This window comes from Jaculus jaculus, chromosome 6, assembly GCF_020740685.1.
Source record: "Jaculus jaculus isolate mJacJac1 chromosome 6, mJacJac1.mat.Y.cur, whole genome shotgun sequence".
NCBI lineage: Eukaryota > Metazoa > Chordata > Mammalia > Rodentia > Dipodidae > Jaculus > Jaculus jaculus.
In genome coordinates this window covers 32,562,668-32,590,179 of record NC_059107.1, presented here as the reverse complement: position 1 = coordinate 32,590,179, position 27,512 = coordinate 32,562,668, and the positions used below count along the sequence as shown (strand labels likewise).

Genomic DNA, 27,512 nt, shown 5'->3' with positions numbered 1-27,512 from the left:
CGGTTAAGCGCTTGCCTGGGAGGCCTAAGGACCCTGGTTCGAGGCTCGATTCCCCAGGACCCACATAAGCCAGATGCACAAGGGGGCACACGCATATGGAGTTCGTTTGCAGTGGCTGGAGGCCCTGGCGCATCCATTCTGTCTCTCTCTCTCCCTGCCTCTCTATCTGTCACTCTCAAATAAATAAAAATATTTTAAAAAAATAAAAAATAAAATAAAATAAAAAGGCAGGGCAAGCCGGGCATGGTGGTACACACCTTTAATCCCAGCACTTGGGAGGCAGAGGTAGGAGGATCACAGTGAGTTCTAGGCCAGCCTGAGACTACATAGTGAGTTCCAGGTCAGTCTGGGCTAGAGTGAGAACCTACCTCAAAAAAAAAAAAAAAAAAAAAAAAAAAAGAGAGAGAGAGAGAGAGAAAGAAAGAAAAAAAATTAATAAAGAAAGAAACAGGCTGGAGAGATGGCTTAGCAGTTAAGCGCTTGCCTGGGAGGCCTAAGGACCCTGGTTGGAGGCTCGATTCCCCAGGACCCACGTTAGCCAGATGCATAAGGGGGTGCACGCATCTGGAGTTCGTTTGCACAGGCTGGAAGCCCTGGAGCACCCATTCTCTCCCTCTGTGCCTCTTTCTCTCTCTGTCTCTCGCTCTCAAATAAATAAATAAAAATAAACAAAAAATTTTAAAAAGAAAGAAAGAAAGAAATTTATTAGCTGGGCATGGTGGTGCATGCCTTTAATCACGTGATCACCATGAGTTCCAGGACAGCCTGGGCTAGAGCAAGACCCCACCTTGAAAAACAAAAATTTAAAAAGAGAAAAGAAATACTGAGACAAAGTGATTAAGTGGAGCATGCAAGTACTAGGCAGAGCTTGACCCAGTTTCATTTTTTTTCTTTCTTTCTTACTTTCTTTCTTTTTTTTTTTTTAATTAACACTAGAGATTCAAACCTGAGCCCTTGTACAAGCTAAGCCAGCACTTTCCCACTGAATCATATCCCAAACCCTTTATTTATTTCTTTATTTTACTTTTGAAGACAGGGTCTAAGTGGCCCAGAATGACCTTGAATTTGTAATTCTCCTGCCTCAGACTCCCCAGTAGCTAGACTTAAACAGACCAATACCACAAGACCCAACTCTTGACCCAGTTTCTTAGTGTTGTGTAGATCTTAAAGATTTTAGTTTTATTTTAAATGCAGCGTGAGCCTACTGGGATGCTAAAAGCTGAGGTGTGATTTCTGCTTTTAAAAATATCGCATTGGCTACCGCATGAAGACTCTGGAGGGGGCAAGGGTAAAAGCGGGGAGATCAGCTAGGAGGCTGATACAGGGGTTCAGGCCTAAGCTAATAGTGGTTGGGGCCACAGCAGCAACCATGATTGGCTGTGAAAACATTTCAAGTTGGAATTTGCAGAATTTAGGGGTGACAGAGACATGAAAGGAAGCCCAACTTTATAGGTTATGCTGAATCCCTTGGATGAGTGGTGAAGCTATTGACTAGTACCAGGAAGGCGTTAGGAAAAGCATAAGTCAGAATTACGGCATATGGTTTGAGACAGCTAAAAGACATCCAGACAGGCTATTAAATATTAGAGCCTGGAGTTCTTGGGGAGAGGTCCAAGCTGCCCTATGATTTGGGAGTCCTAGGCATATGAGTACTAATGAAAGCCAAAGGACAGGGTGAGGGCTTAGGAAGAGAGTACAGATATCCAATGGTCAAGACCAGAGGCAGATAAAGAGCCATCTAGAGAAGAGACAAGGCCATTGAAGGAAGAGAATCCTTGAAGCCTGAGTAAAGGGTGATTTCAGAAGGGGAAGAGGCTGGGTATAGTGTCACATGCCTATAATCCCAAGGCTCAATAGGTAGAGGCAGGAGGATGGATGCAAGTTTCAGGCCAGCCCAATTTATGTAGAGAGACTCTATTTCAGAAAAAGAGGAGCGAAAGCCGGGTGTGGTGGCGCACGCCTTTATCCCAGCACTCAGAAGGCAGAGGTAGGGAGATCACAGTGAGTTGGAGGCCAGCCTGAGATCACAGAGTGAATTCCAGGTCAGCCTGGGCTACATGAAACTCTGCCTCAAAAAGAAAAAAAGAAAAAAGAAAGTGAGGGAATGCACACGCATAAAAACTGTCAATAAAAGGCCAGGAAGATGGCTCAGTGGTTAAAGGTGCTTGTTTGCAAAGACTGCCAGGTTGTTTCTCAGTATCCATGTGAAGCCAGCCTGGTCCAGGGGTTCAATGCCCCAGTCACCCATATAAAACTGGATGGGCATTCATTTGCAGTGGTGCATATGCACACACACACGTATACAAATAGATAAGTGTTTTGGACAGATAACTTTTTTCCCGCAATTAAAAAAAAATTTATTTATTTGAGAGTGACAGAGAGAGAGAGAGAGGATAGGCATGCCAGGGCCTCCAGCCACTGCAAACGAACACCAGACATGTGCACCCCCTTGTGCATCTGGCTAACGTGGGACCTGGGGAACCGAGCCTCGAACCAGGGTCCTTAGGCTTCACAGCCAAGCACTTCACCACTAAGCCACCTCTCCAGCCCTTTTCCTCAATTTTTATTAACATTTTCCATGATTATATCCCATGGTAATACCCTCCCTCCCCCACCCACTTTCCCCTTTGAAACTCCATTCTCCATATCCCCTCCCCATCTCAATCAGTCTCTCTTTTATTTTGATGTCATGATCTTTTCCTTCTCTTATGATGGTCTTGTGTAGGTAGTGTCAGGCACTATGAGGTCTTGGATATCCAGGCCATTTTATGTCTGGAGGGAGCACGTTGTAAGGAGTCCTACCCTTCCTTTGGCTCTTACATTCTTTCTGCCACCTCTTCCGCATTAGACCCTGAGCCTTGGAAGGTGTGATCGAGATGTTACTCAGTACTCCAGTCACTTCTTTCCAGCACTATGGTACCTTCTGAGTCATCCCAAAGTCACTGCCATCTGAAAAGAGAAGATTCTCTACCCAAAGTGAGAGTAACATTAATATAAGGGTATAAATATTAAGAGAAGTGCCTACTGGGCAGTTTGATAAGCATAGTATATACATTTTTCCAGACATCAGCAGATGTTACACCCCTAGGGCTCATGACTACCTCTGTTTTAAGTTTTCAGTATCAGGGATGTGTTTCCCCCCATGGAGCGGGCCTCCAGTCCAATTGGAGGGCAGTTGGTTTCCACCATGGCAGATGTGCCACTATTGTACCCGTTGGCTCATTTGAGCTGGCTGGCCAACTATAAGGCTTGCAGTGTCCACTGTTGAGTATCTTCATTGGTGATATCTCTTTCTCCCATTGAACTACATGAAGAATGCCTTCTTCTAGTTTTCTCTCAGCTGGTCTACATGGAGGAGGTTACCAGCTCAGTTCCAGCAGGATTTCTCAGTGGCCTTGCAGCCCAAGTATGTGGAGTCTTCAGCAATAGGGTCTTACCATCTATTCCTGGTGGGAAACCAAGGGCCTCGGCAATGGCCTATAATGTTTTGGGGGCATCAGAGACCTCCCTGGCCAACAACTCACTGGAGGTATCCCTGGATAGATAACTTTTTAATTGACAATAAAAAAAATGACTTAGTTAAAACAGAGGAGGAGGAGGAGTACTGGGCATGTGGTGCACGCCTTTAATCCCAGCACTCGGGAGGCAGAAGTAGGAGGATTGCCATGAGTTCGAGGCCACCCTAAGACTACAGAGTGAATTCCAGGTTAGCCTGGGCTAGAGTGAAACCCTACCTTGAAAAAAAAAAAAAGAGGAGGGAGAGATGGCTTGGTGGTTAAGGCACTATATATATATATAAAGCCAAACATTTGTCATTTATTTGCAGGGTCAAGAAACCCTGGTATACATACGTTTGTGTGCACGCACATGCACGCACATCCATGTATGCACACACATAAAATCAAGCAGGGTTAGGGACTAGGATGTGATACTACGGGAGGGTGAAACTGGTCACTAACTCATTCCTATGAGCTCAATTTTCCCTTCTGCTTGCCATGGCTGCTCTGGCTGAAGCTGGGAACAAAGTAGACTCTGAGGACACCTCCAAGGGAACCCCTTATTCCACCCCGCTGGCGGAGCTACCTTCTCTGTAGTGGGGTGCGAATGGATGCTATCCACCCCAACAGCGTGTGCTTGGTGCTGGATGGGAGCGCCAGACCTGCCCAGCTGCCGACTGTCTAGGGACAGGGGATGGGAAAGCTCCCCTTATTTATTTTTAAAAAAATCTTTTTGTAGGGGCTGGAGAGATGGCTTAGCAGTTAAGGCGTTTGCCTGCAAAGCCAAAGGATCTCAGTTCGATGGTCTAGGACCCACATAAGCCAGATGCACAAGGGGGCACATGCATCTGGAGTTCGTTTGCAGTGACGGGAGGCCCTAGCGTGCCCTCTCTCTCCTTTTCTTTTTCTCTCCCTCCCTCTTTCTCTCTTTCAAATAAATAAATAAAATATTTAAAATATCTTTTTTGTTTTTTATGGTTTCTTTTTTAAATTAAAATATCTCAAACAATTTTTTTTAATTTTTATTTATTTATTTGAGATCGACAGACAGAGAAATAGGCAAATAGAGAGAGAATGGGCGCGCCGGGGCCTCCAGCCACGCGGGTGCCCCCTTGTGCATCTGGCTAACATGGGTCCTGGGGAATCGAGCCTGGAATGGGGGTCCTAAGGCTTCACAGACAAGCACTTAACCATTAAGCCCTCTCTCCAGCCCTAAAAAATCTTTTTTATTTTATTTTATTTTATTTTTAAATTTTTATTAGCATTTTCCATGATTATAAAAAAATCCCGTGTTAATTCTCTCCCTCCCCCCCACTTTCTCCTTTGAAATTCCATTCTCCATCATATTACCTCCCCATAACAATCATTATACTTACATATATACAATATCAACCTATTAAGTACCCTCCTCCCTTCCTTTCTCTTCCCCTTAAAAAATCTTTTTTTAAAAAAAATATTTAATTTACTTATTTATATGAGAAGGAGAGAGAATGGGCACACCAGGGCCTGCATCCACTGCAAATAACTCCAGACACATGCGCCACTTTGTGCATCTGGCTTTATATGGATACTGGGGAATTGAACCTGGGTCCTTTGGCTTTGCAGGCAAGTGCCCTAACCGCTAAGCCCTATCCTCAGCCCCTTAAAAATCTTTTATTTTTTGAGAGAGAAAGAAGAAGAGGGACAGAGAGAGAGAGGAGAATGGGCACGCCAGGGCCTCCAGACACTGCAAACAAACTCCAGATGCATGTACCATCTTGTGCATATGGCTTTGCATGGGAACTGGGGAATCAAACCCGGGTCCTTGGGCGGGCTTTGAAAGCAAACGCCTTAGCCACTGAGCCATCTACCTACCATCTAATTTTGTTGTTAGAGTGCTTGGTTTCCCACATGATAAGGAGGTATTCTATCATTGAGCAACATCCTCAACCCCCTAGAAACCTAACTTGAAACTATCCAGTCTTGCTCAAATTCCCCCACCTCTCCAGTCTCTATCCCAAGTCCCCAGTGGCACTTACCATACTGACCTTTACGGCGACCTTGACAGGAGGGTAGGGACCCTCCATAGGAAACTAAGGTGAGAAGTCTAGGCCTGTTTTACAGAAGGTCGGTTCTTTTCTCCCACGCAGCCAGTGGGAGGCGCAAGGGACTGGGCACAGCGTCACCTTGTCACCGTCCCGCCGCCCAGGTCCCGCCCGGTTCGGGAGAGAGGGTGGAGGACCCCGTCCCCCTTAGAAGAGTGGGGGGGGCGCTTCTTGATTGGCTGGGGCCCGAAGGATGGGGTGGAGCCTCCCACGGAGCGCAGAGGCCGTCCGCTAGAGCGGCCCGGAGAGGGCGTGGCCTTGGGGTGGGCGTGGCCTGAGGCTCCGCCCCCTCGCGCGGACTCAAAGCGGACGGTGTCCACGGAGGCGGAGTCAGAGCTCCGGGCGGCGGATCCCAGCGCGGCTCCCGGGAGTCGGCGGTGGCACAGCGGCCCCCGTGGGGCAGAGCAGGTACAGGCGATCGCGGGGACGGCGTCTTGGGCTGCGCACCTTGTGGGATCCAATGGCCAGCTGAGGGCAGGGAGGGGTCGAGGGCAGCGCCGGGCTCCCTCGGGCAGGCCCCTGCCTCCGCCCCCGCCTTCCTGCGGCGGAGCAGCCCGTGGCGGGGGAGCTTGGCGCCGGCGCTGCTTCCTGTGGTGGGGACCCGTAGCGTGGGGCCAAAGGCGGGAAGAGCAGAGGGGAAACTAAGTCACGTCGGGGTGGGACCATCCTGCATGGGTGGCACCAGTCCTGGGGTGGGCGATGGTTTCCAGAAAGGACTCCCCCTGCTGCCCTCTCTGGCCACGCTCTGTGGACCCTGGCCCTCACTGCTGTTCATAGGGGCAGCACCCGAATTCTTTCCCCCCCACCCCCACTTAGCTCCCAGGGGTCCCGCCCTGGCTCCCAGCAACCTCGGCTGGCCCAGGAATGGCTAGGACCCGCTCCAGCCGCCGCCTCCACCCCTCCCCCTCGCGTCCCAAGCCCCCAAGTGCTCCTCCGCTGACTCTCCGCACAGTGTCAGTTTACACGCCTTATATAGTCCTAGCAGGCTTCAGCCGCGGCCTGCCTGCCTGCCGGGACCTGGGGGCGGGAGGAGAGCCGGCCCCTGATTCACCCTGCCGCCCTCCTGAGGCTCTGCGCGCTGGCTTTGCAGGGGAAACCGTGCCAAGTTAGTTGTGTAGCCCACCCCTGCATGAGAATAGGACCTTGAGCTTGAATGGGGGTTCTCCTTACCCTCCCAGTGCAGGGAAGGGAGGGGGGCCAGTGAGGGGATGGGGCTGACATTGTCTTTGTAAGTGAGGTGTGCCTGCCAGCCGCCCAGCCAAACCAGACAAGCGGTACCTGCCTACCCTTGCCTGTGTGTGTGTTCAGCGTCTACCCGTGCCTGGTTGGTACTTGTCCAAGGCCAGTGACCAGATCAGGACCCACTTGCCCACTCACAGTGCTGGCTTAACTCTCTTTTACTTCTCTCTCTGCCAGGAGCCATGGAGTCCTTCAAGGTAGTGCTGGAGGGGCCAGCACCTTGGGGCTTCCGGCTACAAGGAGGCAAGGACTTCAATGTGCCACTTTCCATTTCCCGGGTGAGCCTAGATTGGGAAATGGGTTCCCCCAAGGACCCACGGGTGATCAGGTTTTGAGCGGGTGATGGGAGGAAACAGCTGGAGGAAGCCAGGGCCCGAAAGACAAGGAGATAATCCAGGTTCAACTATGTGATAGACATCTACTGCAAGAATCCCAACTGGTGGATGCTGCAAGAGGAGCCCTCGGACTTCCCTATGTTGGCACTGTACCTGATGACATTTACACCACGCCCTTGTGACCATCTCTGAGTGCCAAGGAGAAGTCCATTCCACGGAATGGGATCCTGGCATCTCCAGGAAATGTCTTAGCTTGAAAGAGCAGTGTGCGGAGCCAGGCTAACGCAGGCTCTTTAACCTCACTACCATGGAGTAGCATTTGTCATCTTGTTTGCCAAGTCAGAGAACATAGCGGGCTTCGTTCTTCAAGGCCATGCCAGAGCAAGTATTTTTTTAAATTAATTCATTTTATTTTTATTTATTTATTTTGGTTTTTCAAGGTAGGGCCTGACTCTAGCCCAGGCTGACTTGGAATTCGCTATGCAGTCTCAGGGTGGCCTCAAACTCATGCGATCCTCCTACCTCTGCCTCCCGAGTGCTGAGATTAAAGGCATGTGCCACCACGCCTGGCAAGTGCAAAGATTTTTAATTGAGGCACAGGATGACCCGTACTTTTTGTGAGTTTAAAGAAAGTCTCTTCCCAACCTATGTGAGGACTAGCATCCTCATCCACCAGCCCCATTCAGGATGTGGTGGCCTTTGACCCTAAGCAGAGATATGAGGCTGGCCTTAAGACTCTATAGCTGGTTACTGAGTCTGTTCTGTTGGAGGTGGAGCTGGGAGCTGGCTCCTCCCTGTGACCAGGGGAATTGCCTTATAAGCCCAAGAATGTAGCTCTGGCTGGGATGCTCTACAGTGGCTAGTCTAGAGATTCCAAAAGGGTTAGCCTAGGTTTGGGTCCCTGATGGGCACCCTACCTGGTCAGCCAGCAGGCTGCAGTTCCAGCAGTAGGATCTGGTCGTGAGACTCAGAGCAAACTTCCACTCCGGAGTGGGTGACGCCAGTCCTTGGGCTTGGTATCTCTGACTAGCCTAGGGGTCAAAAGGGGGTGGGGATTTCCTGCCCTGACATCCGCCTGCCTAGAGAGGCCCACCCAGCCACAGAGTGGGCAGGCAGCTCTTGGCAGGAAGCTCAGGGCAAGCCCAGCCCAAAGGGGCCTGAATGTTTCCACACACTGCGTATTCCGAGGGGTGTCAAGGCACTGTCTGTCTGTGTTAGCTGGACATGGTGGCCAGGGAAGGCGGGCAGACACTTTTCTTTCAAGGGATTTTTTTCATGGGGTTGTCCCAGAATCGGTCCTGCCAGCAGAACTGGGGGGGGGGCAGTGGATCCTTCTCCCCACACGTACCCCAGCAGTCTTCAGGGTAGCCCTCCATCCTCTTTCTATGAAAGTGCTGGCCAGTATGGCAGGTCTCAGCCTCAGTTTCCTTTCTTTTCTTTTCTCTTCTTTTCTTTCTTTCTTAAAAAATATTTTTATTTATTTATTTGAGACGGAGAGAGAGAGAGAGGAGAGAGATGATGGGCACTCCAGGGCCTCCAGCCACTACAGATTAACTCTAGATGCATGCGCCACCTTGTGTGTCTGGCTTATGTGGGTCTTGGGGAATCAATCCTGTGTCCTTAGACTTGGCAGGCAAACACCTTAACTGCTAAGCCATTCCGCTAGCCAAGCCTCAGTTTCTTCACCGATAATGATAATCTCTCAGATATGGCCTGTTCGGGAATGTTCTGGGCCTTGGCCTCCCTTGTCAGCAATCTTAGCATGTGGGTGAGGCAGCTAGCTGAGCCCTGTTCTAGAGTTGGGTCTGGGCCCTGATGGGTGCATGCCTGGGGTGGTCTTTCCTGAGATGGGTCAGCCCCCTCCCCCTCCCCTGACCCCATCCTGTAGGGAGGAGGGAGGGACTGTGGCTGGCTGTGGGCCCAGGCCTGGGAGATGAGGTAACGTCTGGGATTAGGGGGTTGGGCTGCTCCGTGGAGCCCTCAGGCTGACTCACCCACGCTGATACACTGTCCAGCCCCCTGGCTTTTTCCCTCCTTTATCCCCCAGCCCCCTCAAAACCTTCCCTCTGGTGATTCTTTCCCACCTCTCTGACCGTTGTCCTGTCCCTCTCACGTGTCCTTCTTGGTTCACCTCGGGGGAGGAAGTAGTTTCTCACTCCTTCACTCTTTTTTTTTTTTTTTTAAGATTTTTTTATTTATTAGAGACAGATGGAGAGAAAAAGTGTGAGAATGGGCACACCAGGGCCTCTAGCCACTGCAAACGAACTCCAGATGCATGTGCATCTGGCTTACAAGGGAACTGGAGAATCGAACCTGGGTCCTTAGGCTTCACAGGCAAGTGTCTTAACCACTAAGCCATGTCTCCAGCCCCGCCACTCCTTTTTTTTTTTTTTTTTTTTAAAGGAGCCAGTTGTTTCTCCTCACCTCAAGACCCCACACTGGTCTCAGGCTGTGTGGGAGGGAGTGGCTGAACCAGGTTTCCCTTCTTTTACTGACTCACCATAACCTTGAGTAAGTCACTTCCCCTCTAGGCTGTCACTTCCTTGTGTCCATTATAAAGCCCTGTGTTGAAATACAGGTGAGACAGGAGATGTAGACCCCAAACCCAGCCAAGGCATCAAGGAGGTTTGGTTTTGAGACAGGGTCTGGCCTTGAGCTCTCCCAATCCACCTGCCTCAACACTTCCTGAGTGAGGAATTATAAGCCTGTAACACCATACCTGATATCCGTGAGTCTTTCTGGGCGTGGTGCTCCCTCAGTTGAGACCTCATATTTAGTAGAGATGACCTAGAGTGGTGGAACCTTCTGGTAAGGGTCAAGTCCTAGTCCTGCCTCTTGCTAACTGGATGACTGAAGGTGTTTGGCAATCCTCTTTTTCTTTTCTTTCTTTCTTTTTTTTTTTTGAGGTAGGGTCTCACTCTGGCCCAGGCTGACCTGGAATTCACTATGTAGTCTCAGGGTGGCCTCGAACTTTCAGTCATATCCTCCTACCTCTGCCTCCCAAGTGCAGGGATTAAAGGTGTACGCCGCCACACCTGGCTCTGCAGTCCTCTTTTTCTGACTGTGGACGGTGTACGTCCCAGAAGCTCTTGCAGGTGTGTGGAGGATGTGGCGTCAATATTTCGTGCTCTGGGGTGGGGGGTTAAGCGCTTGCCTGTGAAGCCTAAGGACCCCGGTTCAAGGCTCGATTTTCCAGGACCCACGTTAGCCAGATGTACAAGGGGGCGCACGCATCTGGAGTTCGTTTGCAGTGGCTGGATGCCCTGCGTGCCCATTTTCTCTCTCTATCTGCCTCTTTCTTTCTCTGTTACTCTCAAATAAATAAATAGAAATGAACAAAAAAAAATTAAGAAAAATATATTAGGTGCTCTGTAAGTGTAAATTGCTGTTCTCACTCTTTATTATTTAGCAGGTGAAAGAAGGGTTCTGACTCATCTGCTCTCCGCTCCTCTAACCTCCCCTGCAGACATGAAACAGCTGTCAAGCCCAGCGCTCCTTCTGTCCTAGTGCTGGAAAGTCTCTGTACCAGCCCCTCTGTCCTCTGGCACTTCTCACCTTCCCTCTACCTGCCTCAGCACCATCTGTATGCCAGCCCACCTGGGGAGCCGCCTAGGGCCTTGAGATGCTAATACCCCTCAATTCCTGGCACCTCGGATGTGTCAGTCAAGCCTGCTCTATTTGGAACCAGGCTCCTTGGCAGATGGTTGAGTGGCCCTGCAGGCTCAGGCCGGCCACTGTCACCATGCTCCCCTCTCCCACCACCATCCTTGCATAAACTTTATTTTTTCCCCTGTGGTAGGGTCTCTCTCTAGCCTAGGCTGACCTAGGGTTCACTGTGTAGTCTCAGGGTGGCCTCGAATTCACAGCGATCCTCCTATCTCTGCCTCCTGAGTTCTGGGGTTAAAGGCATGTGCCCACCACACCTGGCTGCATAAACTCTTGATTGGGAATCCCTGGTTTCCTTGGCAACAAGGAGACACAGTGGGCCTGGAGGAATGGTGGCCACCGGCATTAGCTGGGAAGTGTCCTGGTCACAGGAGAATGGAGTGTGTTGCATTGGGAGCAAGAACCTGTTTGAGAAGTACTTCTAGGGAAGGAACCAGGACTTTTAGGCCTGAGGTGGAGTACTGCCAAGGACCTGGATGGAGGCGACCCTGAAAAACCTTTCTGAGGCCCTTCCAGCCCAGTGTTGTAATTATCTTCGCATTGCTGGAACAAAGCACCCGACCAGAAGTAGCTGATGGGAGGAGAGGGTTTATTTTGGCCTAAGTCCCAAGAAGCTTTATCATAGCAGGGAAGGGATGGCAGAGCGGAGGCTGGATGCCACATCTTACCACAGCAGCTGGCAGGAAGCAGCAAGAGGGAGCTAGCTCTGTCTGGGGGAAGCTCTGTCTCGGGCTATAACACCCCCAAGCCCACCCTTAGCAGCACACCTCCTCCAGCAAGCCTCCACTTCCCAAACTACCACCAGATGGGAACAAGTACTCAAAACACATCTCATTCAATCCACCCTAGCCAGCCTCAGCAACGCTGGCTGGCCATAAATGACATCGCTGGTAGATAGAACAGCCTGTGTTACAGTCCAACAGGGGCCTCCAAAGCCTATGGGCATAGGCCAGAAATTTGGGGTTTAGTCTGAGGGCAGCTATTAGCTAACTGTGTAGGGTTGTGAGTGAGTGTCCTGGAGGCAGATGACTAAATAACAGTGGAATAGGTTAAATGGTGTAGCTCTACCACCCCCAGGCTCATTTTACCAGCAGCTACCTAGGGAAATGTTGCCTGAAGAGGCCTTCAAATTCTGGAGGTGTTGAAGTAAGGCATCTTAGTATAAGTGGGGTTGACTGCTGCTGACCTCACTTGGGACTGCGTGGTTCCCGGCTCCCGTGTGACCCACTCTCCCCCCACAGCTCACTCCTGGAGGCAAAGCCGCACATGCTGGGGTGGCTGTAGGCGACTGGGTGCTGAGCATAGATGGTGAAAACGCAGGGAGCCTCACACACATCGAGGCCCAGAACAAGATCCGTGCCTGTGGGGAGCGCCTCAGCCTGGGTCTCAGCAGGTGTGTGTGGGGGTGTGTGGGGGGGTGTTGACCAGCTGGTGGCCGGGGGAGTGGGTATGCTCTCTGGCCTAACGCACCTACCGTCACTATTTTCTCTTTTCCTCCAGGGCCCAACCAGTTCAAAGCAAACCACAGAAGGTAAGCTGGACCCTACACATCTGGGCTGTGGCAGGGAGGGTCTTGGGCTCCTGAGCTAACCTGCCCTCCCTAGCCAAACCTTGACACCCCAATCCCTGGCTGGGATCAGAGGGCAGATGCCAGAATGGGAGGGTCTGGGGAACTGGGAGCTGCCGCACGGTCCGGATGCCACGCGTGTCTGCCTGTCTCGTCCGTCTGCCCGCCTCCTTCCCACCAGCCTGTGCTGTATATGTTCATTACCCTCCCCTTGGTCCGGAGTGGGCTGAGAGCATCACTTCCAAATGAGCCCTGTGAATAGGTCCTCATTGCGCCTTCCCTTAGCCTCTGGCCAGATGTGTGGGGGTAGAGCAAGTGTTGCCGCTCTCCCTTGGGGGGGGCACCCCACTCCCACCCGCCCTGCCTGGCTCTGTCTCTGCCCAGGCCCTGACCCCTCCCGCGGACCCCCCGCGGTACACCTTTGCACCCAGCGCCTCCCTCAACAAGACGGCCCGGCCCTTTGGGGTGCCCCCACTCGCTGACAGCGCCCCACAGCACAATGGGTACGTCAGCCCCCTGCCCACTCACTCCTGCCCACTGCCCATGCTGTCCAGTCCTCCTGTGGCCCCACCCATGCTGCCCGCTACTGCTCAGTTTGTGCTGCACCCCAGCTTGGTAACCGTGTGGCAGTGACCCCTGAGGCTGGGCGGGACTGCAGGCACAGAGACCCTCGGAAGGATGTGGGCCTCCTGCTCAGTTTCTACCCTCCTGGGGTGGCCTGGGGTTGGGGATTGGTGTTGGGCCAACCGAGCCTCAGATACTCAGTACCACCTTACCCCCGCCAACTGTTCTGAGTCCCCCATCTATCTTCCCCCGTGTCTGTCCCTTTATCTGTCTATCTGTCTATTTCCTTCACAGGTGCAGACCCCTGACAAGTCAGTGAGCTCCCTCTTCCTGTCCAATTTCTTCCCTCCTTTTTGGCACTCTGGGCAGTGGCCCCTCCCTACCCTGGCTGCCCTTTTCCCTCTGTCACTTACCCACCCACCCAGCAGGGCCCTTGGTCTCACCTTCCTCGTCCCTCCCTTCTGTCCCCCATCACCATAACCCATGCATACCAAACCCTGGGAGGGGCTGCCCCCGCTGCCCACCCACGAGCCGGAGGTTCTGAGCTCCCTCCTCCCCACAGACAGCCGCTCAAACCGCTGGTCCCCAATGCCAGCAAGCAGCGGCTGATGGAGGACACCGAAGACTGGCGGCCACGGCCGGGGACAGGCCAGTCCCGCTCCTTCCGCATCCTTGCCCACCTCACGGGCACCGAGTTCAGTAAGTGCCAGCCGGGGGGGGGGGGCAGGGAGGACAGTCTTGTCCCTAGCCCAGGCCCAACTCTGCCAGGGCTCGAGGCTTACGGTGATGCTTGTTTCTCTTGTTCAACGCTTGCTTCTGTCCCCTCAGTGCAAGACCCGGATGAGGAGCACCAGAAGAAATCAAGGTAAAAGCCGGGCACTGGCCCCTCGCCCTCACCGCCTGCCTCTTCCGCTCCAGTCCTCCCCTGGCAGGGCTCTTCCTCCCTTCTTCCCTCCCGCCCTTCTTCCTTTCCTTTCCTTCCTTCCTGCCTTCCTTCCATCTTCCCTTCTTCCTTTCACTTCCTCCTCCTTCTCTCTCTGCCCCTCAGGGAAAAGTATGTCCTGGAGCTGCAGAGCCCACGCTATACGCACCTCCGGGACTGGCACCACCAGCGCTCTGCCCACGTGCTCAACGTGCAGTCGTAGCCCAGCCCTCTTTGCTTTTCTTTCTATGTTCTGCCCACCCGCCAGGGGCACCTGCTTGGTACCTCCAGCTTCTGCCTACCTCGCCTACCCCTTTTGTGCCCCTGGCCTGAACCTCCTGCTGGTCTGACCCTGGCAGCCCTCCTGGCACAGGGCCTGGCTCCGTCTGACACTGCCTTCCCTCTTTGCCCTATGGTGCTGCCGTCTGCCGGGTCCGCATATCTCGAGCGTGGAAATAAACATTCTCAGTGCCGCTTTCTCTGCCTCTGTCTTCTGTCTTGGTGGGTCCGGTTGTGCTACGGGTGGAGACAGGGTGTTCAATGGTTAGACTCGCTGTGGCTCTGCCGATCTGTGTCTCAGCGGGAGAGAGACCTAACAAAGAGGGCCCTGCCCTGCCCGTGATTCTGAATAAGAGGAACCCCAAGAGTTCACTAGGAATAGAAGCCTCACCCTTACCCCACTGCCACACCCAGCAGACCAGATAGCTGGAACCTACCTAGGAGAAGAGAAGCACCCTTCTCATCCCTACTCCTGAAGGTCTTGGGGAGCCCAGCCCAGAGAATTTTAGACATCTAGGCAACTCCCCTAGGGCTAACACAACTAAGGGGGTTGTGGGGGGACCGTGCCTGGAACTTCAGCCAGGCAAGACCTTGAATAGCAGATCTTGCAGCCAGGTGCCCAGGACAGAAGCCCCAGCCCCATCTACACCCCAGGATTCCTGGCCTGGTAAGAGAGAGTGGATTGGGCCTAAGGAAGGGTGGGCAGCCTCCAGGGGCAGAGGGTTGGTGGGCTCTTCTAGGCTGTCCTGGGCTCTTTGGGGTCCCTGAGCATCCCCTTGGATCCGCTGTCGTCAGCCCTGGCAGGCCCTACCACCCCAAGTCCCACCAGCCGCCCGCCCTGGGCCGTCGACCCTGCGTTTGCGGAGCGCTATGCCCCAGACAAAACCAGCACAGTGCTGACGCGGCACAGCCAGCCGGCCACGCCCACGCCTCTGCAGAATCGCACCTCCATTGTGCAGGCTGCATCAGGAGGGGGCAGCAACGATGGCAAGACTCCTGTGTGCCACCAGTGCCACAAGATTATCCGGTGGGTGGTCCTGTTCTCTTCATTTTGCTTTAGCCGCTCCTCAGGGAGAGTAAGGATTTAAGTCCCAGTTGGAGTGAGATAGGAATCTGGTCTGAGTCCTCAGATTCGCCTTTCTTTCTTTCTTCTTTCCTTTTTTGTTTTATTTTTTTATTTTTCAATTTTTATTAACATTTTCCATGATTATAAAAAAATATCCCATGGTAATTCCCCCCCCCCCACACTTTCCCCTTTGAAATTCCATTCTCCATCATATTACCTCCCCATCTCAATCATTGTACTTACATATATACAATATCAGCCTATTAAGTACCCTCCTCCCTTCCTTTCTCCTTTTCTTGTTTTTTTGAGGTAAGGTCTTGCTCTAGCCCAGGCTGACCTGGAATTTACTATGTAGTCTCAGGTTGGCCTTAAACTCACAGTGATCCTCCTACCTCTGCCTGTCAAGTGCTGGGATTAAAGGCGTGCACCACCATGCCTTGCTTGACTCTCAGTTTTTTATTTATTTATTTATTATTACTTTTTTTTGTTTGTTTGTTTGTTTGTTTTTCGAGGTAGGGTCTCACTCTGGTCCAGGCTGACCTGGAATTAACTCTGTAGTCTCAGGGTGGCCTTGAACTCACTGCGATCCTCCTACCTCTGCCTCCCAAGTGCTGGGATTAAAGGCGTGCGCCACCATGCCTGGCTCAGTTTTTTTTTTTTTAAAGTAATTTTATTTATTTGCAAGCAGAGAGAGATAGAAGAGATGGAAAGAATGGGTTCACTAGTGCCCCCAGCCACTGCAAGCTGATTCCAGATGCATGTGTCATTTTGTGCATCAGGCTTTATGTGTGTACTGGGGAATCAAGCTCAGGTTGTTCAGATGTGCAGGCAAGCATCTTAACCACTGAGCCATCTCTCCAGCCCAGTTCTCAAATTCTCTTTTTTGTTGTTGTTATTTTGTTTTTTGAGGTAGGGTCTCACTCTAGCTTAGGCTGACCTGGAATTCACTATGGAGTCTCAGGCTGGCCTCGAACTCATGGCGATCCTCCTACCTCTGCCTCCCGAGTGCTGGGATCAAAGGCATGCGCCACCACGCCCGGCCCAGTTCTCAAATTCTTAATCCTGCAGTACTACCCCATCCACACCAACCTGTAGCAATGTCCTCTAATGAAAAGCAAGAAGCGCAGGGACTCCCTGAAGCCGTCCCTCTGGCCTTGCTGCTGTCTGGATGGAGAAGGGCCTGTGCTCACCCTTGCTGCCTCCCTCATGTTTACTTTCTGCTAAACCTCTGCTTTCAAAGCAACAGGCTAGAAGACCTTTAGTTATTGCTCCCAGGAGCCCACCAGGGTGGCACAGCCTGCCAGAATCTGTGCCAGGTTCTAGAACCTTCCTAGTTCTCTGGCCCTAGTCTGCTCCATTTTGTCTATCAGCTCTCAAAGCCCTCTTCTGCTGGGCATGGTGGCGCATACCTTTAGTCCCAGCACTCTGGCACTTGGGAGGCCGAGGTAGGAGGGTCTGTGTGAGTTTGAGGCCAGCCTGGGATACAGCGAGACACTACCTCGAAAAACCAACACAAACCCAAAGAAAAAAACATTCCCTCCATTTTTTTTCTTTCTTTCTTTTTGCATGTATTGGGTGTGTGTGTGTGTGTGTATGTATTCATATGTGGGTGGACATGTGTGTGCAAATGCACATGAGTGTGTGTGTGGAAACCAGAGGTCAACATCTGGTGTTTTCCTCTATTATAGTATTCTATATTATTATTCTTTGAGACAGAGTCTCCCAGAATCTAGAGCTTACCAATTTTTAACTAGACTCGTTAGCCAGTGAGCCCTGGATTCTTTGGCTCTGCCCCCAGGACTAGGATCACACACAGACAGACACACACACACACACACACACACACACACACACACACACACCATGCCTGGCACCTATGTGGGTGCTGCAGTTCTGAGCTCAGGTCCCCGTGCTTGTGTGCCAACTAGTACCTTACCCACTGAACCATCATGCCAGCTCCCTTCCTTCTGATATCTGCATTTATCATTTAGGACCTTCAGGTTCCTGTCCAGGCCAAATGGAACAGGCAGGCAGGACAGGGTCTGCTCATCAGGGTCTGCTCAGATGTTCATCGGTACGCCCGATACCAGTCCCTCAGGGATGTCTTAGTAAAACCTCAAGCCAGGGGCTTAGTGGTTAAGGCGCTTGCTGGCAAAGCCAAAGGACCCAGGTTCGATTCCCTAGTAACCATGTAAAGCCAGATGCACAAGGTGGCGCATGTGTCTGGAGTTTATTTGCAGTGGTTAGAGGCCCTGGCATGCCCATTCTCTTTCTGCTTTTCTATCTCTTTCTCGTCTCAAATGAATAAATAAAATATTTAAAAAAAACAAAACCTCAAGCCATCAGCACCCATCCAGTCTGGGCACTAAAACTGCTTCTCCCATTATCAAGGAAGTGTATCATGACAGAGCTGGCCCCCTTCCAGCTTGCTCACTCTCGCTGTGCAATCTTGGACAAGCCACTTCTGAAGCCTGTCTTCCTTTCTCTTTGGAAGATGGGTGTTCAGTAACCTATGTTGAACCTCTGCCTCATTTGCATATGATTCCTTCTCCCCGTTGCCTCCCTGCAGGGGCCGCTACCTAGTGGCGCTGGGCCATGCATACCACCCTGAGGAGTTTGTGTGCAGCCAGTGTGGGAAGGTCCTGGAAGAGGGTGGCTTCTTTGAGGAAAAGGGGGCTATCTTCTGCCCCTCCTGCTATGATGTACGCTATGCGCCCAGCTGTGCCAAATGCAAAAAGAAGATCACTGGTGTGAGTGGGGCTGGCTGGTGGGTGGAGGTGGGCGACAGTGAATCTTGGGCCTGTCAGTACTGAGGAGCTGCCAGACTTAGTTCTCTGCATTGAATGTCCCAGACAGGCTACTAAAGCCGAGGGTGTAGCTCAGTGATGGAGCACTTGTACCACATGCACAGAGCTCTGGGTTCAACCCTACAGTACAGAAAGAAAGAGGAAGGAAAAAGCCTCGCCTCAGGCATGATGGCACATGTCGGTAATGCCAGCATGCAGGAGGCAGAGGCAGGAAGATCATGAATCCTAAGGCAGCCTGCGCTACCCAGCAAGACTCTGGCCTAAAAAGATGGTCTAATAATGGTGTCACTTTATGTTAGCCACAGTAGTCCTAACAAAAGACCAAGGTTTTATTTATTTATTTTTTAAATATATTTAATTTATTTATTTGAGAGAGGATGGATGCGCCAGGGCCTCCAGCCGCTGCAAACAAATTCCAGACACACGCACCCCCTTGTGCATCTGGCTTACTTGAGTCCTGGAGACTCGAACCGGGATCCTTTGGCTTTGCAGGCAAACGCCTTAACTTCTAAGCCATCTCTCCAGCCCCCAAGGTTTTATTTTAAAAATACTTACCAGCTGGGTGTGGTGGTGCACACCTTTAATCCCAGCACTCCAGATGCACAGGTAAGAGGATCTTTGTGAGTATGAGGCCAGTCTGGGGCTACAGAGTGCCTGGTCAGCCTGGGCTAGAGTGAGACTACCTTGAAACAAACAAATAAAAAAGACCTCAAAAGGAATGAAATGTACCCAATAACTGCATAGCACAAAGGACTAATTTCAGTTCCAGCGGGCTCTGGGTACTTTTTGCCCATTTTCACCTCTGTTGGCTTCATTCCCAGCAAGCTTTTCCCTGCCAAGTGGCAAAGGTGATACCACCTTGTCTCCAAGGTTCCATCTCACCATCTTAACTCCACAAACCGTCTCAGTCGGAAGTCCCCGTGGTCCTGCCCACTGGCCTAGCTTGAGTCACACTGTCTCTGAACCAATCCCCATGCTCTTGTTTGGCCAGGCCCTGGCAACATTGTTTTGGGTGTTGTTTTTTTTTTTCCTTCCCCAATGTAAGGTCTCAGGCTGGCCTTGAACTCACAGCAGTTCTGAACTTCTGTATCCCAACTGCTGGGATTAAAAGCATGTACCACCATGACCGGACCCTGGCAATGCTGATGAGTGGCTTTGAGCTTTCCTTGAACTATAGATGAGTGAGTGAGGGATAATGATTGGTGTCTTAAAATAAAACGAGGATAAAGCTGGTATGGTGGCATGTACTTTTTTTTTTTTAATTTATTTATTTATTTGAGAGAGACAGACACAGAGAGAAAGACAGGTAGAGGGAGAGAGAGAGAATGGGCGCGCCAGGGCTTCCAGCCTCTGCAAACGAACTCCAGACGCGTGCGCCCGCTTGTGCATCTGGCTAACGTGGGACCTGGGGAACCGAGCCTCGAACCGGGGTCCTTAGGCTTCACAGGTGAGCGCTTAACCGCTAAGCCATCTCTCCAGCCCAGCATGTACCTTTAATATCAGTACTTGAGAGACTGAGATAGGAGAATTACAATGAGTTCAAATCTATCCTATACTACAGAGTAAGTTCCAGGTCAGTCTGGACTAGAGTGAGACCCTACCTTGAAAAACTAAAATATATATATATATTTTAAAATATATATATATTTATTTTAAAACTAGCTGGGCATGGTGCTGCATGCCTTCAATCTCAGCACTTGGGAGGCAGAGGTAGGAGGATTGCCATGAGTTGGAGGCCACCCTGAGATTACATGGTGAATTCTAGGTCAGCCTGAGCTAGAGCAAGACCTTACCTCGGAAAACCAAAAAAATAAATAAATAAAACCAGGATGACATTACTCAAAGAAAGGAACTGCTGGATAGGCCAAGAGACAGCTGTTTTACCAACTGGAACTGCTTTGGCCAGTATAGCAGCAAAGCCCACTGTGGCACTTGAAACAGTTATTTTGATCACAAGAATTCCTAGGGGCTGAGGAGACAGCTCAGAGGTTATACAGGCTCTTGCTTGCAAAGTCTGCCAGCCTGGGTTCAGTTCCTCAGCCACCCATAGCCACCACAGGGATTCATTTGCAGCAGCAAGAGACCTTGACATGCCCATACACTGGCGCACGCACGCAGGCAAGCACGCATAAGAAGGAAGAGAAGGGCCTGGAGGGATGGCTTAGTGGTTAAGGCAAAAGCCAAAGGACCCAGGTTCAATTTCCCGGGACCCACATTAGCCAGATGCACAAGGTGGCTCATGCATCTGGAGTTTGTTTGCAGTGGCTGGAGGCCCTGGCGTGCCCATTCTCTCTCTCCTTTCTCTGTCAAATAAATAAATAAATAAAAATAAAATATTGAAAAAAAAAAAAGGAGGGAGGGAGATACTCAAGTCTCTTACATAAGACAGTGCAGTGTTTGCATGTGACCTGTACGCATTCTCCTACATACTTCCAAGCATCTCTGCATTGCTTAGAATTCCTAATAAGATATAAATGCCATATGAGTAGGATCGCCATGAGTTCGGGACCACCCTGAGACTACATAGTGAATTCCAGGTCAGCCTGAGCTAGAGCGAGACCCTACTTCAGAAAAAACAAAAAAAAAAATTATTTATTTATTTGAGACAGAGAGAGAATGGACATGCCAGGGCCTCCAGCCACTGCAAACAAACTCCAGACGAATGTGTTACCTTATTCATCTGGCTAAGAGGGGACTGGGGAATTAAACCTGGATCTTTAGATTTTGCAGGCAAGCACCTTAACTGTTAGACCATTTCCCCAGCCCTCCCCCACCTTTTCTTTTTTTGAAGCCAGGGTCTCATTGTAGCTCAGGCTGACCTGAGGCTCAATCTGTAGGATCTCAGCCCATCATTCCAAACCCAGGCTGGCCTTGAACTCACAGCAATACTCCTACCTCAGCCTCCTGAGTTTTGGGATTAACAGGCATGCGCCCCCATATCCAGGGTCATCCTCCTTGCAGAGTCTCTAGATAAACCCTTAGGGAGCCCAACCTTACCCTCCCAGGGGACCAGTATACCAGGTGTGCCAGTAGGGACTTGTACTGCCCAGTAGTTCCTTGAAGATACTCCCTGCCACTGACTCCATGCCCACCGTCAGGACACACTCTTAGAGTGCTTAGACCAGAGCGCGAGGAGGCCTGCACAGGGCAGTATGATTATTTCTGCAGAATTAGCGGGAATCCTGTTAGCAGAGAACTGGCCCAGTCTGGGGTTACCTGTGCTCTTTGACTGCTGAGCCATCTCCACATCTCCCTGGGCTCTTAAGTCTAGTCCCTCACATTAAGTCTGGTGCCTCTCTCATTCATGCCTCAGCCCTGCAGACCTTTCCTTTTCTGTCAATGAACTCTATTCCCTCTACCAAAGGATCTTTGTGCATTCAATTCCCTTTTTACCTCGCTGCTTTCTGAACTGGGACTTAACTGTCACTTCCTCAGGAACGTCTTTCCTACCACCCACCCTTCCCATCAGACTAGGCCCTCCACAATTTGCTCACTATACCCCAGTCCTTTTCTTCTCCTCTTGCTTCCCTAGGTGTGGACAGGGCCTGAAAATAGGGCTGTTTGTTTTAAGCACTATTCCCCGTTCATAGAAAGTGATCAGTAAACACTTGAGCAAGTGGATGGAAGTGGCCTTTAAGAGGACTCTGAACATGGGTAGGAGGAGTCCTCTTGAAGAAAGATAAGCCAGAGGGAGTATCATATCAAAAGGCAAAACCTGAGAGGTGGGCGAGGATGAGGTGGGAGGGGTTTGGAGCTGGAGGTAGGTCAGCGGAACCTCAGAAAGCTTCCTGTGGGACAGGAAGAAAAGTGAACACCAGCCAGACAACTGGTGTCCGCAGGAGCCTCTGCCAGGGCAAGAGGGATGTCAGAGGCAAACAGATTCCTAGCCAGTGTGGTTTCCAGATAGATGCAGGATACCGAGGTAGAGGGATACAGATGTAAAGGGTCGTGAGCCGTTCCAGAGGAAGGTGTCGTCTTGCATGGCTACACTTTAATTTCTGAATCAATAGCTATCATTTAAAACTGGGCTAGGGAGCTGGGGAGATGGCCCAGCAGCTAAACATACTTGTTTGCCAAGCCTTCTGGTCTGGGGTCAATTCCCCGACACCCAAATAGTGGTGCAAGCATCTGGTGTTCAATTGCAGTGACAAGAAACCCTGGTGGAACTAACATGTACACACACACACACACACACAAACACACGTGCAAAAAAATTATAAAATATATATTTTTTAATCTGGACTAGGCATAGTGGTGCAAGGCTTTAATTCCAATACTCGAGAGGCAGGGGTAGGAGGATCACCAAGAGTTCGAGGCCACCCTGAGAGTACATCCAGGTCATCCTGGTCTAGCATGAAACTCTACCTTTAAAAACAAAACAGAGCTGGAGGGATGGCTTAACGGTTAAGGCATTTGCCTGCAAAACCAAAGGACTCAGGTTCAATTCCCCAGGACCCACAAACTCTGCACTAGGGCTGGGCGTGGTGGCTCATGTCTTTAATCCCAGCACTTGGGAGGCAGAAGTTAGGAAGATCACCATGAGTTCAAAGCCACCCTGAGGCTACATAGTGAATTCCAGGTCAGCCTGAGCTAGAGTGAGATCCTACCATGAAAAAGGAGAGAGAGAGAGGGAGAGATGATTTCATCTTAACATAAGGGTTCAACCTGTGTCTTCTAGGCATGTTCAAGTGAACCAGTCACCACCCCAAGAAGCAGAATTTGAGGTCCCTAGTGACCCTTGGCCCTTGCAGAGGTGGTATCTGGGACGCTTGGCTGCAAGGCTGGACTCTAATATTCAGTTCCAGGATAAGCAGCAGGCATGTCTCACAAGGAGATGAAACTGTTAACCAGGGCTCCCACACTGCTTCCTGTCTGCTTCAGATCTGAATGTCTCTGGCCCTCACAGATTGAGGGTCCCAGAGATGGCCGGTCCACCCCTAGAGATATCTCATCTTGTAAACCTATGCTTTCTCTTCCCACCTCCAATAGAGCAAGTTTAGCTCGACTCACACAGAATACACCACAGGGACAGATCCAGTCACTGCACAGGTGAAGCTCCATGTCCTCCTGGCCCAAGATTTTAGGCAGAAGGATGAGGAAGAGAGAGTGAGTTGCAGATCCTTTGAGGGTGTTGGTGAGGTTAAGTTAGACAAGGACAGTAGTCACTGGCACCAGAGGAGACCATCTGGAAAGTTGATATTGTGCAGATAATTAAAAGGAGGGAAGAGGCAGAGAGAGACTTGAAGTACTTGGGGTAGAGACATGTAGGTAGAGAACAGTCCCAACTCAAGTGACAGGCAAGAGGCCAGTGTGGCAAGATCAACACGAGAGTATAAGCAGAGAGAATGGCAGGTTTGGAGGGACAGAGAGAGAGAATGTGTGCACCGGGGCCTCTAGCCAGTGCAAACAAACTCTAGGTAGATGTGCCATTTTGTGTATCTGGCTTATGTGGGTCTTGGGGAATCTCTTTTGGCTTTGTGGGCAAGTGCCTTAACCACTAAGTCTTTTCTGCAGCCCATTCTTCTTGAAATTGAAGTGAGGAAGGAGTGTGGCCTGAGCAGATGGGAGGAGTGAGTTTGGGGTAGGAAGATTGGGAGATTGTTTGGATATGACAATTCCAAAGCCTGACATGGGACCTGGGCAGTTGGCATTGAAGCCCTGGGAGCCATGGATGTATACATGGACCTTTTTTTTAGGTTTTACGAGGTAACGTTTTTCTCTAGCCCAGCCTGACCTGAAATTCACTGTATAGTCTCAGGGTGGTCTCAAACTCATGGTGATCCTCCTGCCTCTGCCTTCTGAGTGCTGGGATTAAAGGCATGTGCCACCATGCCCATCTCTACATGGAGTTTTTGGCAGGAGATGTGGGAGGGCTCAGCTCATGCCAGCGTTCCCATGCCTTTGAAGAGTGGCGAAGCCTGACAGTGACTGGTCTTTTCCAGGAGATCATGCATGCCCTGAAAATGACCTGGCATGTCCATTGCTTCACCTGTGCTGCCTGCAAGACGCCCATTCGTAACAGGGCCTTCTACATGGAGGAAGGGGCACCCTACTGCGAGCGAGGTACCGGGTGGCCCAGTGAGGGCACGGAGGGACTAGGCATGGAACAGGCATGGATCCAGGACCCCTTCTCTTCTCCCCTCCCCAGACTATGAGAAGATGTTTGGCACAAAATGTCGAGGCTGTGACTTTAAGATCGATGCTGGCGATCGCTTCCTGGAGGCCCTGGGCTTCAGCTGGCATGACACGTGCTTCGTGTGTGCGGTGAGCGCCCTTCCCCCAACACCCTCTGTTCCACCTCCTCGCCTGAGGGATGAGTGAGAGGTTGAGACAGTGCTTCTCCCACTGCCCCCAGTCCTGTGTAACTGGGCCTTCTTCCTTCATTGTCCCCAGATATGTCAGATCAACCTAGAAGGGAAGACCTTCTACTCTAAGAAGGACAAGCCACTTTGCAAGAGCCACGCCTTCTCCCATGTCTGAGCACCTCCTGCCTGCTGCTGACACCCCACCCCGACCCCAAGAGTGAGAACTCTGGAGTGATCACCTCCAACATTTATGGAGAGGGCTGGTAATGGCTGCCCCAACCCCAACTCTTGGCAGGAGCCCGAGGTTCCCTGGGCCCTGTTTCACCCCCTTCACGCCCCTACACACTTCCTTCACCATCATCACACACCAGTGCTGGCCACACCAGGCCCAGTTCGCTCCAGTGCCACAATAAACGACAGTCCAACTGTGTGCTGTGTGCTGTGTGCCTTGTCCTGTGCATCAGGAGAGATGAGATTTCAGAGTGGGGGTGGGGTGGTTAAGATCGTTTTTTTGGAGCTGGCCCAGCTTGGTCCTCTCAAGAAGGGGACATGGAAGGTGCATGGTCACCTAGAGTAGGCACCACCATGTGATGGGCCCAGTGCCCACAGATGTAAGGGAACCCACTGTTCAATCCTGCCTTGGAGGATGGGACAGGGGAGTTGGGGATGGGCCTGCAGAGGTGTGGCATAAAAGGCTGCGAGTGCCAGTGGATGACAGGTGCCATCTGCCATCCTCCATCCACGTGGGGCTGGAGAAGGTAGCCCCAGGTTGTAGGGGTCACTGTATCAGAGTGAGGGAACTGAGCAAGGACGGCGAAAGCACAGGAAGGATGGAATACCCAAGGGGCTAGTTCTGTTGGATGTTGTAGAAAGGAACCCCAAGAGCAAAGTGAACTGAAGGCTTGGGACAGTGGTCCAGGGGGCAGGAGCCAGGGGAAGGCAGTGGAGAGGGGACCCAGTGAACCCAGCGGATGAGAGAGAGCCAGGACAGCGTGCCTAGGCATCTTGTATGTTCCAGACATTGCTTACATCATCTCATGGTCTCCCCCCCCACCCCCCACCGGGTCCCTTCTCTTCCTGATGCCAGATGCCTGCAGTTACTTCCTTCTCCCTCTCCCCGCCCCCCTCTGTCTTGCTGTGTCTGCGGTGGGGGGAGGGAGACAAGATCTCATTCTGGATCCCAGGCTGGCCTGGATTTCACCAAGCTGGTTTCAAACTCTAGACAATTCTCCTGCCTTAGCCCCCTAGTGCTGGGATTACAGGCGTGTGCCACCAGAGTCCTGCTCACGAGCACTTTAGGTTTTTTGTTTGTTTGTTTGTTTTTTGGAGGTAGTGACTCACTCTGGTCCAGGCTGACCTGGAATTCACTATGTAGTCTCAGGGTGGCCTCGAACTCACAGCGATCCTCCTACTTCTGCCTTCCAAGTGCTGGGATTAAAAGCATGCGCCACCACGCCCGGCTTGTTTTCTTTTTTTTTTTTTCTTTTTTTTTTTTTTTTTTTTTTGAGGTAGGGTCTCACTCTGGTCCAGGCTGACCTGGAATTAACTCTGTAGTCTCAGGGTGGCCTTGAATTTATGGCGATCCTCCTACCTCTGCCTCCCGAGTGCTGGGATTAAAAGCATGCGCCACCACGCCCGGCTTGTTTTCTTTTTTTGATATTGTTGAAGCACTCACCACTGTAGCCCATGCTGACTTATGCTGTAACCACCAAGCCCTCTTTCCAGCCCTGCCTTTTCTTTAAAATGTTTTATTTACATTAAGATTTTATTTTTATTTATTTATTTATTAGAAATGGGGCAGGGAGAGAGAGAATGGGCACACCAGGACCTCTAGCCATTGCAAATGAACTCCAGATGCATGCGCCACTATGAGCATTTGGCTTACCGTGGGACCTAGAAAATTGAACCTGGGTCCTTAGGTTTCATAGGCATGCGCCTTAATCGCTAAGCCATCTCTCCAGCCCCAGTCCTGGCTTCATATATATATATATATATATATATATATATATATTTGAGGGAGGGGTCAGATAGAGAATAGGCATGCCAGGGCAAATGAACTCCAAAAACATGTACCACCTCATGCATCCAGCTTACGTGGGCACTGGGGAATCAAACCTAGGTCCTTTGGCTTTGCAGGCAAGTGCCTTAACTGCTAAGCTATTTCTCCTTCACCCCCCCCCCTTTTTGACAGAGTCTCACATATCTCAGGTTAGTCTCAAACTCACTGTGTAGCTGAGTATAACCTTGAACTTTAAAAAAAAATATTTATTCTTATTTATTTATTTGAGAGAGAATGGGCGTGCCAAGTTCTCTAGCTGCTGCAAATGAACTCCAGATGCATGTGCCACCATGTGCATCTGGTTTATACGGGTACTGGGGAATTGAACCTGAGTCTTTAGGCTTTGCAGACAAGTACCTTAACTGCCAAGCCATCTCTCCAGTCCAACCTTGAACTTTTGATTTTCCTGCATCTACCTCTTAAGTATTGGAATTATAAGTGTGTGTCACCACACATGGTTTATGTGGTGCTAGGGATCAAACCCAGGACTTCATACGTGCTAAGTAAGCATTCTTCCAACTTGACTAACTGAACTATATCTGAGCCTCTTGGTGAGGATGAGAAAGATTGAGAGACTTAACCAAGCTCACACAGCCTCTGAACCACAAGACAGGCTAGAAGCCAGGTCCAAAGCTGCAGGTAGGTGCACTGTCCTGAGACTGCCTGGTACTGGTGTGCTTATGGCCACCTGGCAAGAGGACCTTCAGACTGATTCCCATTAAGAGCAGAGGGGAGAGGGAGTGGCTGGAGAGAAGGCTCAGTGATTAAAGAGACTTGCTTGCAAAACCTGAAGGCCCTAAATTGGGCATGGTGGTGCACGCCTTTAATCCCAGCACTCGGGAGGCAAAGGTAGGAGGATCACCATGAGTTTGAGGATACCCTTAGACTACATAGTGAATTCCAGTCAGCCTGGGCCAGAGACCATACCTTGAAAAAACAAACAAACAAACCCTGAAGGCCCTGGTTCAATTTCATAGTATCCACATAAAGCCAGATGCACAAAGTGACACATGCATCTGGAGTTTATTTGTAGTGGCTGGAGACCCAGGCATGCCTGGTCTCCGTCTCTCCCTCTCTCTCTCTGTCAAATAATGAATTAGTAAGCCAGGCTTGGTGGCGCAT

At 50.9% G+C, this 27,512-nt stretch overlaps 1 protein-coding gene across 4 annotated transcripts; it reads left to right on the top strand.

Moving 5' to 3' along the window:
• Positions 1 to 5,899: 5,899 nt before the first annotated feature.
• Positions 5,900 to 24,761, top strand: Pdlim7 (PDZ and LIM domain 7). Of its 4 annotated transcripts, none has more exons than XM_045153291.1 (13): positions 5,900 to 5,989; positions 6,998 to 7,098; positions 12,063 to 12,214; positions 12,322 to 12,352; positions 13,247 to 13,263; positions 13,515 to 13,651; positions 13,781 to 13,817; positions 14,765 to 14,820; positions 14,949 to 15,180; positions 17,789 to 17,969; positions 23,969 to 24,089; positions 24,175 to 24,290; positions 24,420 to 24,761. In XM_045153291.1, the coding sequence occupies exons 2-13, from the start codon at positions 7,003 to 7,005 to the stop codon at positions 24,504 to 24,506; spliced, it is 1,263 nt and encodes a 420-aa protein (XP_045009226.1). In that variant the 5' UTR covers positions 5,900 to 5,989; positions 6,998 to 7,002; the 3' UTR covers positions 24,507 to 24,761. The 4 variants fall into 4 exon arrangements, with proteins under 4 accessions (XP_045009226.1, XP_045009225.1, XP_004665121.1 ...); XM_045153290.1 differs by lacking the exon at positions 13,247 to 13,263 and adding an exon at positions 12,773 to 12,891; XM_004665064.2 differs by lacking the exons at positions 14,765 to 14,820; positions 14,949 to 15,180; positions 17,789 to 17,969; ... (1 more) ...; positions 24,175 to 24,290; positions 24,420 to 24,761 and adding an exon at positions 14,001 to 14,351.
• Positions 24,762 to 27,512: the final 2,751 nt, after the last annotated feature.